The sequence below is a fragment of the Rhinoderma darwinii genome, chromosome 10 (genome assembly GCF_050947455.1).
Source record: "Rhinoderma darwinii isolate aRhiDar2 chromosome 10, aRhiDar2.hap1, whole genome shotgun sequence".
Lineage (NCBI taxonomy): Eukaryota > Metazoa > Chordata > Amphibia > Anura > Rhinodermatidae > Rhinoderma > Rhinoderma darwinii.
This window is the reverse complement of record NC_134696.1, coordinates 3,538,461-3,551,149: the sequence shown is the minus strand read 5'-3', so window position 1 is coordinate 3,551,149 and position 12,689 is coordinate 3,538,461. Positions and strand designations below refer to the sequence as shown.

At 47.3% G+C, this 12,689-nt stretch overlaps 1 protein-coding gene across 5 annotated transcripts in view; it reads right to left on the bottom strand.

The window, feature by feature from the left end:
- The window catches only part of KIRREL3 (kirre like nephrin family adhesion molecule 3), a 614,569-nt gene that overhangs the window by 23,352 nt on the left and 578,528 nt on the right, over window positions 1-12,689 (bottom strand). For all 5 annotated transcript variants that reach the window (XM_075839161.1, XM_075839163.1, XM_075839162.1 and 2 more), the window contains 5 exons: window positions 11,240-11,388; window positions 11,020-11,147; window positions 9,230-9,356; window positions 4,663-4,763; window positions 825-1,023 (listed from right to left, as the gene is read on the bottom strand). In XM_075839161.1, the coding sequence (XP_075695276.1) occupies window positions 825-1,023; window positions 4,663-4,763; window positions 9,230-9,356; window positions 11,020-11,147; window positions 11,240-11,388 (704 nt within the window). The remainder of the gene's footprint in view (window positions 1-824; window positions 1,024-4,662; window positions 4,764-9,229; window positions 9,357-11,019; window positions 11,148-11,239; window positions 11,389-12,689) is intronic.

Sequence of the window (12,689 nt, the reverse complement as noted above, 5' to 3'; positions counted from 1 at the left end):
AGCTGCATTAAATAATTCTGCTTAGCGGAGATGCCATAATGCACGGCACTGTTGATTTTTATATTTTGTTTGTAGAAAGTTTTGCCTGGTGCAAACTCTATCTCATCATTAAACAAGCAGGTGCTGACCGAATTGTGAGGGTCATACAGCCTGCGGGGAAACAGAAGATCCCCTGACATCCCGGAGAAGGCATGATATCCAGATCCATACAGGATAGCTAATGGCTGGTGCATGTTCTGTACAGACAATGAACCAGCAGAAAGAAGTGAGGTCCTGCAAACTGAGTGTAAACCAGTATTCTGACTGCAGCTCTAGATGTGACTGGAGTATAAGACCTCCAGATCAGTACAATATAAAGAAAAGGATTTGCAGCTTTATGTAATTCTATGTTTTTTCTACTCTGCACAATGTTCGTGATCACGAGGTGTGAAGTCACCCGTAAATCGAAAACTCTTTATAGCGCAGTAATATTCGCCGCCGTATACGCTGGTAGGAGCGCTGCATTCTACAGTAAGTACAGTAATAAATCGAATAAATCCTCCTCAGCCGTGCAGTGTCCTAGAGCAAACCGCAGCCTCTGCTACCAATGCCCACCTAAGAAGAAAATAACCTACATCTCCTGCAATGCAATACAGCAGCGCGTGCTCCATCCACAGACACTGAACCAGCAGGAGGTGCAGGCAAAAAGATCAATAAACTAAAATGCAATGAACCGGGGCAGCTAATAATATTCCCCACTCCTATTTTGTTTATTAGTTCGTACTACCACCCCCACTATCTGCGCATACTTCGAGATGGAGGAGGTCCTATGACCGGGTGCTCACCTTGTTCCTTCAGTCGTATGATCTCCGTGTCTGAGCCAAAGCTGTTCCATGCCGTGCAGTTGTAGATGGTTTGGAAATCGGCCCTCACGATGTTGCTGATGCTCAGGGTAGATATGACGCCTTCGTCTGTGCTGACGGTCTCCACCGTGTACCGGCCAGAGGTCCCTGATTCCAGGACGTTCTCTTTCCATGACCAGGCCTAAGAGGGGGACAATAATCGTGTCATCTGTTCTGTATACATCAGCAAAAATAAATCAAAAACCGCAGAGAAGCTTCAAAGTGTCAAAAGCCCCCCCCCCGATACCGGCGCTATAATGTTTGCAGCTCTCCGAGAATTGTCTCGTTATCGGCCTCGGTATTAAAGGGCCAAGGTCGTACTACTTCACCTATGCGGGCAGTGAAAGTGTCTGGAGCGCCCCCTACAGTCTAAGGTTTAATGGACTACAGGAAAGGCCATTGACACCTGATACCTGACCGCCCCCCTAAGCTTTACTAGGGCGTCCTATAGATATTCCTCTATATTCTATAGTATGTGGATAATGATTGTGATCCCAGCAGGGCCCTGAGACAGTCGGGGTTGTCATAGAACCTTCAACTCTCACCATCTGTGATTGCCGATCAGAAAAACAATTTAATAAAGTCAAAGTCGAACTGAGCAATGATTTCTCATTATCCCGTAGATTATGTCCAGATGCAAACTGTAAAATGTTCACATGTTCCTGAACTTTAGAGGGGTGTTTCATCCAAAATCTGTCCTCCAGAAAAAAATCTTTCAGCATCTATTGTGCATTGAAACTACTCTGATTTAAAACCATCAGCTCTGTGCCGAAACAATGAGGGAAGCAGCTCCTTCTGCCTTTCTCAGAGCAGGAAATCACAGCACGCTCTGAAGCACCAATCAGAATCTGAGTTACATGCAGCCAATTAGCTGGCTGGACCTTGTATTTCTATGTATGTGCCGATGAGGAAACTTCTTGACCTAAGGCTGGAATCACACGAGCATGTTCGGTCCGTAATGGACGGACGTATTTCGGCCGCAAGTCCCGGACCGAACACAGTGCAGGGAGCCGGGCTCCTAGCATCATAGTTATGTACGACACTAGGAGTCCCTGCCTCGCTGCAGGACAACTGTCCCGTACTGTAATCATGTTTTCAGTACAGGACAGTAGTTCCACGGAGAGGCAGGGACTCCTAGCGTCGTACATAAGTATGATGCTAGGAGCCCGGCTCCCTGCAGTGTGTTCGGTCCGGGACTTGCGGCCGAAATACGTTCCGTCCATTACAGACGTAACATGGTCGTGCGATTCCAGCCTTTACCCTGAAGACGTGTTGTTTCAGAAAGGAAATAACAGAAACTACAATGAGTTCTTATAGGGCACAAACATTCAGTGCTTGCTTCTTCCTGGACTCTGAGGCCGTGTTCACGCGCTAAAGTAAAAGCGGCTGTAAAATACGGAGATGTTTTCACAGCCTCTGATTTTCAGCCGTTTTTAAAGCATCAGGCGTTTTTTTATGCGTTTTTGGAGCTGTTTTTCTATCGACACAATGAAAAACGACTCCGGAAGTGACATGCACTTCTTTTTATGGGGATTTTTTATACGCGCCATTTTTTCAAACGGCCGTGTAAAAAAAACGCCCCGCCTGAACGAAAAAAAAGTTTTTCCCATTGAAATCAATGGGCAGATGTTTGGAGGCGTTCAACTTCCGTTTTTTCAGGCGTTTTTCGAGGCTTTAACGCCCTGAAAAATGGCTGAAAACACAGCGCGTGAACATACCCTGAGGGGACAGCCTCCGGTGGTGGTGGGGGATGTGGTGCAGACATATGAAACATGGCGGCTGCAGGTCCAAGTTACAGGAATCATTTGGGACTTTATAACTGAGTTTTCCAATGTGAGTGATGGGAGCGGCGTTACTGTGCAGGGACCACCGAGCTGATAAGTCCCCCGGGGGGGTTGGGACTGGGTATATATGTAATGCAATTACTTGTTCTCTCGTGATTATCTCTTAATCAGTCCATCAGTGTTTGTGCGTCTCCGGCACAGAACGCACGGGCTTGGCGAGATCCTTGTTTGTGTGTAGGTGGAAGAGGTAAAAATAGAAACACAAAGCGTCTTCTCCCCCTCAGCGATCTGTGAGCCTGCGGGCGCTGGAATTGATAGAAAGAAGATCAAAGCTGTCCTGGTTTTATTTTTGGAATGTGCGCAGGACGCGGTGGAGAAGCTGCGTATCGACTGGAGGCTCCGGAATAGGAGTTGTGGATGGTAGACGTGTCCGGTACACAGGAGGGCGGTGTGGGCTCCGGGGGAGACGCTTGTGGTGACGGGCGCCGCCCGGATTCAGAGCAGACGCTAAGAATGTAAATTCACAAAATCACGACTCTCTGGGAAAATTGCGCGGACGTGCGCCACGCTCATGGACGCCATTGTTATCGGGGAAGATTTACAAAGCTCAAGGGGTTTTACAGTTCTATGTAAATAAAGGTGAAAAGTTGTACAACTAGGCTGAGGTCTCCATTCTGCACTTTTTAAAAATATTTTTGCTTTCTGTCAGTGAATGGAAGTGGCAAAACAGTTTCTGATATTTCTCACAGCGAAGGGTTTGTTACAATTGCATCGAGTGTAGACCATGTTCTGTGAGCTAAACACATCCGCAGCACAAATCTCTCTCCTGTCTTTATAATTCGTTCCATTGACCTGCGCTGATACATTGTAACAGTCTGGAGTTCAGGAGGTTTACCCCACAGAGGATTGTCTAGACTGCGCTCATTACAGTGTATCAGAGCTCTCTCCTGTAACAAGCCAAACAGCTGTGTGGGCAGGACAAGTCAGCAGAGATGTTGAGGAATTAAAGTCTTTTAGAAAGTAAAAAAAAAAAAAAAAAAAACTTTAAATCTAGGTTTACAAGTTTCCTCATCTTGTGCTGATCTCAAATGACACCAGGTGTTATACTCTAATCACATCAAGAGCTGCATATTAAATTTGGCTGGTTCTACTCATAGAATACAATGCATTGCAGGAGCTAAGAAAATGGTCAGCAACCTCCGACACTCCAGCTGTTGTGAAACTACAACTCCCAGCATGCACTTCCAGCCAAAGGCATGCTGGGAATTGTAGTTTCACAACAGCTGGAGTGCCGTAGGTTGCGGACCCCTGAGCTATGTTATCGTTTACTCCCGCATTTCTGATTGTAGATAAACTGTTGTTTGTTTCCAGGGACGTGTGGTACGGTCAGTGCAGCTTCGGATGCAACTAGAGTATAGCATAAAACAAGATTCTCTTCTATACTCCATGTTGGATTCATTTACACACAGAAATAAAATCTGCTGCTTGCAGATTTTGGGCCGTTTTTTTGGCGCGGGAGGCATTTTTGGCCGTTTTTTGACGCATTTTTCCGACACGGTTTCTGCGTCAAAAAACTTTAAAAAAATTATCTGGCCCTTAGACCAGAGCTTGGACGTCGTGACTGAGCAGCGGGGTGATGTCCCTTTAAGTGCGGCACTTTTCACGGAGAGATTGTTCCAATGAATCGCTAGTTTTAGTTGAGAGCAAGAGGGAAAATCCTCATCGGGAGACGGAGTTAATTCCCCCATTTTGGACGCCACCGACTGTTGTTGCTACAAATAGGTCTGAGGAGATCTTCTGCAGAGTAGCGGGCGTTATCCGACCGCAAAAAAACAAGGGACGGAGAGCAGCGCTGAATGACGCGTATGCAAAATACAGCAAATGGCTCGTAGGAAAGCGGCGGCGGCAGAATTTTGTGTCCGTGTTTGAATGAGGGGAGATCTGAAAATGAAGCTTCTAACCGGTCCCAAAGAAAAGACCCTGTGATCCATACTCACGATCCGGTCTGGGGGAGGGGTGCTGCGGATGAAGCACTTGATCTGCCCCTTCTCTCCGTGTAAGGCGTGCTGCGTCTGCGTGCTGGAGATGATCGGGGGACCTGCGGCATGAAACACAACAATTCTGTTTTATACATTGTCTATTGTAACAAACACTCGTGAAGTCTTATGGAAGTAAAGATTATTCACTGCAGAGCCAATCCTCCCCATTGTCAAGATCTCTGCTTGCTGTTCGTGAAGGAATGAGACAGAAAACCCGCCCTGACCTACTTCTGCTTGCACAATGGCTGAAAAATTCACTTACACGTCCCGGGTGAGAGGCAGTAAAAATAATAAAATAGAAGCACGAGGCGGCCGCGCCGAGATAAAGAACGCAGCGTGGGAATAAAGTCAGAAAATCCCAGGAAACCGCACAGATTCCCCTCCCTGCGCAGAGCACTACCCCTCAGTGGCCTGCAGGGGGAGCTGTGGCTCCAGCTATTCTCCTCCTGTAGAGTGCAAGCTCTTGGGCAGATGTCTGGGTCTGACATTGCTCATTGTTCTAGGGTTGGCACCAGGTGGCTCCCCGGGGCCCCTCTTTAGCGTGTGTGGATACAGGAGCCTCTTATTGTATGATGTGAAACGTCTCCACGCATTGTATTCCTTATGTCACCTCTCGTCTGAAGAGTCCGCGAACCCCGAATATCAGCCCCCGGTTACAGCACGCGACTCACAGTATCCAATCACTGCGGCAAATCACAAAACCTGTGTCAGGGTCATTATCCTGTACCCCAAGTGTCAGGGTCATTATCCTGTACCCCAAGTGTCAGGGTCATTATCCTGTACCCCAAGTGTCAGGGTCATTATCCTGTACCCCAAGTGTCAGGGTCATTATCCTGTACCCCAAGTGTCAGGGTCATTATCCTGTACCCAAAGTGTCAGGGTCATTATCCTGTACCCCAAGTGTCAGTGTATCATTATCCTGTACCCCAAGTGTCTGTGTGTCATTATCCTGTACCTCAAGTGTCAGGGTCATTATCCTGTACCCCAAGTGTCAGTGTATCATTATCCTGTACCCCAAGTGTCAGTCATTATCCTGTACCCCAAGTGTCAGCATCATTATCCTGTAACCCAAGTGTCAGCGTGTCATTATCCTGTACCCCAAGTGTCATTATCCTGTACCCTAGGTGTCAGCGTGTCATTATCCTGTACCTCAAGTGTCATTATCCTGTCCCCCAGGTGTCAGCGTGTCATTATCCTGTCCCCCAGCGTATGCCATACAGCTGCATACATCGCCCACCATTGGTACATTCCACATGTTCTGCGCCTGTAGCGGGGTACCTATGCTCGTGTATTGAGGTGGAGACGTTTCGATGACGGGTCGGTGGGGCGGAGGTGACAGGTCACATGATGGCTTTTGTGTGCTCTATAGATCCCGCCAGTGTTTACTGTAATCGCAGAGAGACTCTATAGATTTTCCTCCTTGTTACGGGGTCACCTTGTGGCGGACGTCGTCTTGTCGCCCTGCGCTCGCCCCCTCGTCCTTCCGTTTAGCAGACGCCCGGTGAATTCATTTTATTACAGGCATGTCTATGGGTTTATTAGCTGTTGGGGAGCTGTTACTTCCCACAATGCATCGCTCCCCCTGTTTAACATAAAGTCACATTGTAATAAGAATCTCCATAGCTTTGTAGCGTCTCATGATCAGACCTTAATGGACATTCCCCTCTAAAATAAAAAAGGCTTTTAATGTTCTGTTTCTGAGTTCTCTTTGCCTCTTACACGGGTAACAGATTCTGTGTGACCCCCCCCCCCTGCTACGCTGTCACGGTGTCAGTATTCACTGTTATTCTGGTATTCTATTCATGAGCCGGGAAGCTTAGACTGACCAGTGTTTTCGGTTCCTCTAACAAGTTAATAATTAGCAGCTTATGTGTGACCGGTGCTAAGTCTACCCCTCCCCCATCCTCATTATTTATCTCTTTAATGGCTATTTGCATCTTTGTATCCAGATTTTTGTTGCTTCCTTGTATCTAAATGGAAGTAACTTTGGGAATCGTTCGCTCCTATTTTGTGCCGCTCGTCTCATTATCAGCTGATCGATCTGTAAGAAATCAGGGGCCTCATTTAAAGTTGTATCACGTTTCCGCTCATCGCTGCGAGAGAAAACATGGAGTCCGAGGGCGGTGTGATGTGCTCCGCGCTGTGCCCCGGGGCGTCCGGATCCCCAGCCTCAATTATTAAAATTTGTTATGTTTATACGTTTTGGGGAGTCGGGATTGGCGGGCTGTGGCGGCGGCAGCTCTTCATGCCGGGGTCCGCGCTGGGCCTCCTTCCACGCACAGTTTTCTATGCATTTTTAACCACACAGCTGTTGCCGGCGCCGGGCTGCCAGCCTCGCACTCGGCGGCGTTTAGCTTCGGAGCTGTGGTAACATATGGTCGAGCGCCGGATCCTAGAATTACAACACCGCGGATGACAGAACTGAACTCATCCACTAGATCTGGAATGTGGGGGAGGGGGGGCTGTATCCACCGCCACATGTCGCCTGCCGTACATTATATACAACTGCGCACGTGGCGGGAAACTAGACTACGGGTCAGAGCCGCGGATCCGAAGAACTTTATATTGATGAGATTTATCCAGAAATTCACAAACGTCCCCGAGATTGAGCGGTGAGAAAAGTCTGTCGTGTTCTTTTAACCCCTCATGTTTGTGAACCGTTTTTTTTTACCAGAAAACATTGCGACGACACCGGAACGTCCGGCTGGTCACCGGTTTGAGCAGTTGTCTTGTCATTTTTCGCCTTTCCCCCGGTAACCGCACTCTCGTTTTACGTCGTCTGTCTTCATTGAAATTTTCCGGCGTCCGCCCCTCCCCCGCCCGCGTTCTTTCCTTACTGCTGGTTTTGTTTTCTGCCAGCTATTTAATTGTAATTAAACTCCTGCTGTCGATAAGAGCGCGAGCGGAAGGAAAACAATATCACTTTGTAAGGCACGGCGAGATAAAACCAAATGGTGCATTCCTCATCCCGGCTGAACGCGACGCCACCGGCGGGTCTCCTCGCCGCTCCTGCGCGCTTCTTATTGCATTATCGCAGTATGTGTGTTGTTTAGGGACAGGAGGCCGACTGTGATGAGGGAGATGAGGAGATGAGGGCAGCCAGGCTGACATTCCCAATCTGACTTTAATCGCTGCGGGGGCTGGGGGGGTCCTAATGCCTAAGGTCAAACCGTGCGCCTTTCATTTTGCACTTGAGTCGAATACGTTAAAGGAGAAAGATCCCGGAGACGGCGTCTGAACGTGCCGGGTGCGCGGTTTTATTTATTTCTGGCTTATAACAATGTTTCATCAATGGCGCAATAATTTTTGACTTGCTACAACGGAATTCTTTGCTTTATGCCCGTTGGTAATTTAAGGTGATAACGACCTGCAGAGGTGGCAACAAATGTGGCGACGGTTCAGCCAATATGGCCGACCTCGAGCCGCTGGAATAATGATCTCTGGGGTCAACACGAACATTTGTAAGGGTGCCCGTACATGTAGCGGCCGTGTGGCGGTCATTCGCTGGGCAGACGAAAAAACCGCTGGTTTCACTGTTCTTCACCTATACAAGTCGCACGGCCTAAAACCGCATTGCGAAATTGTAGCAATTTGATGTAAAACCTCATGCGGTTTTGCCACGTGGCGGCTGCGGGCACTCGAAGACTTTTATAACCGGATTACAATGTGCTGTCTGGTAATTAGATGGTTAATGCGGCGTTACCTTCGTTACATCTTATTATCCATTAAATCGCCACCTTCTATAGTGCCAGTCAGGGGCAGGAAATGGGTAATTATGCAAGTCCCTCCCCCATCCCTATCAGCCAATCATCAGAGTAGAGTGTGGTCAGGTGACACCCTACGCCTATGAAGCAGAGTCTGAAGGGTGGGGGCCCATTACTTCTGCCCCCCCCGACTGGCACTTCAGGTTGTCGGGGAGAACATGTCCTGATATTACGTCACAATCTAATGTGATGAATGGCTCCGGACGTCTTTTGCGCCACTGCTGCGGTATGTAATATTATAGACGCCACGTTCATAGTCGCGGTACTTCATCTTAACATGGTGTCGGACGCCGCTCGCGCCTCCTCTATCTGTCTGTGCGCCGTGGTCGTTACACAAGATAAGCCTGGGATTCTTCTCATACACAAATGGCGCCAGGGAAATTATTATTCCGTCTTCTTAATAGGAACATAAACAGGAATCTAATATTAAAGAGGTAAATCTGCCGCCCTGCTTCACTGCAAGAGATAAAAACTGATTTACGCCGCACTCGGAGCGCAGACGAGGATCGCCGCTTGTACGCGACTTTCCGGGACACGAACAGACGCAAGGTCTCGATATTAAAGGATCACATTATATTAAAGACCATCCCCGGAACAAGAATAAGGTCATTGAAGGTCACTCCCTGCTGCTGTATCTGATGTGGGATTGATGGGGGTCGTTGTAAACTTTCATGTAATTATCATGAATCCATTACGTATTTGGCGGATTGCGGTCATTTTCCACGCTTTTTGAAGAGGTGGTGCCCTGGTTGGTTCCTTACCGTTGACCGTTAAGGTGATTTCCCTCTCGCCAGCACCCACCCGAGGTACGACCGCTCGGCAAACGTATTTCCCAGCATCCTCTTGGCGCACATTTTTTAGTGTCAGGTAATTGTCATTACTCAGGACCTAAAGAAAATATACAAAATATCAGAACAACGATAGAAAACGCCACAATCGTTACATGATGATTGTTGTAGTTTCAGGTTTTCTTTCCAGCTGCTCTAAATCTGACATCACTACAGATAAAAAGCGAGACTTTCCTGTTATTAAAGGGACAGGATTGTTGGAAAGTTCCATCTTTTTTTTTTATCCTTGGTACATTGCAGTTTTTATTCTGGCCACTAGATGTCAGGACAGCAGACAAACACCCAGACAAGCAAAAGAAAACATCTCAATTTATGGCCTGCTGTGAACAGTGCTGTCAAAGGATTTCAGGAGCAGATGAGTGGCAGATAACAGAAAGTACCAGACTATCAGATATTATAACAATATAGATAAAAGCCATTATGTGCACCGAAAATAGTAATTACTTTATTCTGGCATCAGTGGTACCGGACAGGTCTTTGGTTATCAGATATTGAGGATTATTGAAGAGTCAGATGGGTAGAGATCCTCCCAGACCAGGGGCCCAGAATAAAAGTTTCCTACAAATCTGATATTATAACAGGTTTTTTTTCTAATCCGAGGATTTTCCGATCTGGCTTTGTATTTGGTTATTGTGAAATGTCACATCGCTAGATTATCGGACTTTCTGGATTATCAAATGCCTGATTAAAGGAATTCCACTGCATTCATCTAATTTTCCTAGGTTCTCGTGAAATTTTCGCATGACTCACGCCTCAATGAGGCGCGGTTATTGCCCCTCCCCCCCACAGTAATGGCGGTCTCCACGTCTGAAGGTGACAGGTCTAACCTTCTGTTTCTGTATTTGCAATTTGAGAAAATTATTTGCACTTGTCGTTTCTTACATGGACGCTGTTGAACATTTTCAAATTAAAAAAAATAAAAAAAATTCGGCCTTTAATGCGATCGTGTCCGGACTGTAAAGCCCCGACCTCTGGAAAGCACAAAGTGATTCAAGAATAAATGTCAAAGCTTCAGCCGCGGTTCTGCTCCGGCTGTAAAGGTTCAGGCTCTGAACGGGCTGGAGACGAGAATCGCAGTCCTGTTCTTATGAGACTGATGGACAAGTGTTAAACAATGGCGTAGGGGGCGGAGTCACTCACTGCTGACTGGAGGTTACAATTCCCGTGTGACCCCGCCCCCTCAGCTAAGCTCCGCTCACTTTTTGTGAAATTCCGTGAGCGGCGTTTGTGTAAAAATGTTGCAATTTGAAGATAAAATTGTCATTTTTGTCACTAAGTGGCATAGAACAATTAATGAATTCCCCCATTTTTTGTTAAATTGCTAATCTTTCGCAAGAACTCTGCTTGTTGTCAGTGAATGTAAATATTCTTGCTGACATATAGGTTTCTGGTCTTCAGAAATGGGAACGTTCATCATTTACATTCAGACGAAAAAACCTGTACAGACCTCACACAGGTGCGCGGCTCATTAGTGTATCAGAGCGCTGTCATTCATTGGCAGCAAGCAGAGTTCTTAGAAATGGTGAGAAATTGAATTACAAACAGACTAATTTATCTAAGGTCAGGGCTATATGGAGACTTTAGTTCTGCAATTCCAACTGACGTGGTGCAACGTGTGACTTTTCCCCTTTAGCGCCGCTCCGTAACAGAAGGTTCAGGGGAACATTTCGCGCTGTACCAGTTCTAGGACGTTTTGTACTCACCACCCCAGATCCGCGTTTCATCCAGACAATGGTTAGGGAGGGGTTACCAATCCACGCACAATGGAAGGTGGCTTCTGATCCGAGGTCCACCACGACCGATTCAGGTTCTGTGGCCATGCGTGGCCCAACTGTAGTGGAGAAGAATAGAAGTGCAAGGGTTAAAGAGTCTGTCACATGATCACATGGTTTGGTGGGGGGCCGCTGTGTTGGGGTATCTTACAATAAACGTCCACCGTTCTGCTGATGTTGGTGCTGCCCAGGGCATTGGTGACCTCGCAGGATACCGGCTCTGAGAAGTAGGAATAATCGACCACCGTCTCGTACGTTTCTTCCGTCACTTCCTTCAGCAGTTGTCCGCCTTTCGCCCATCTAGAAACAACAACAGACAATATTAGAGACCTGAGCCCCCCCCTGTTAGGACGATGAGAGATGTAGTCCCCCCCCTTGCTCCGGAGGGGGGGGCAGCCAATATATATATTGATACAATTTATAACAAATTATAAATATTTTAAAGGGCCGGTGTCCAGTACGATGTAAATGAATCTTGCTCAGAAACATTAATAGACTTTGTGTTTCAAACCCTCAAGATCCCTGCTTGCTGTTACTGAATGGATACATTCATTGCTTACATCCAAGGCTGAATATGTGTCCTGCCTAGTCCTGCTCACACAGCTGACAGGCTTGTTACGAGGGAGACAGATGAGATTTCAGAATAAAATAGAAACATTGACAAATATCCTGAGTGAATTCTCCCCTCGCGGGCGCAGCTTCCGTCTCCGGGGACTCCTCGCTGTCTGTTCCTGTGGGGCTGATTTTCACCGAGGATATGAGCGCCATTCTCCAGCTGCTCGGGGATAATGGAGGGAGAGATCGCAGCCATTGATAGGGGCAATTACATCGGTACATTTAGTCTCCATTAGCTGCGCGTGTTGTTTGATATTCGCTCAGAACATTGAGTCTTTAATGTCCGCACATTATGACATTCATTAGCCACGTGGCTACTGGGCACAATGCGGGAAATGAAAGCGCATTTATAATCCATTATAGGAGCGGCGCCCGAATCATCACACATGCCGTCACTGAGACCAGGCACATGGTATATACTGCGGTTATTGATATAGCGCCAACATATGCCGCAGCACTGTCCACAGCATGGTGGTCACATATCAGCCCCCGACTCCAGTAAGGCCAGCAATCTAATCTCCTAGAGAACACGGGAAGAACGTACGTACGAGCTTCATGTAGATGTGGCCCCTGGTTGTTTGCGCTTAGGACCCCAGTGCTGCAACGAAGGAGAACGAACTACTGCGCCATTGAGCTTCCTGCTGGGCATGTGTCTGTCCTCCAGGGGGCAGTAGTAGTAAGACCGGTATATGGTATATTGAGAAATGTGATAAATGGCGCTGATCAAATATGAAGGAAAAGTTTAGCACCGTTTTTCTACGGCGCAGCGTTACACGCGCCTCAACGTTGTGCTTTTATTAATGATGAAATATAAATCTTTAAATATAGAAAGGGGGTTAATGTTCTCCCCCAGCTGTCCGAGGCGAGGCGTACCGTCGTATAATTAGCGCTCTTGTTAATGGCGATTAGCGCTTCGCAGCTCGTCTCGTAATGTTTAATTAAGAAATCTGCGTGTGGAGATGTTAAAACGCGAACACCTTCCCCCC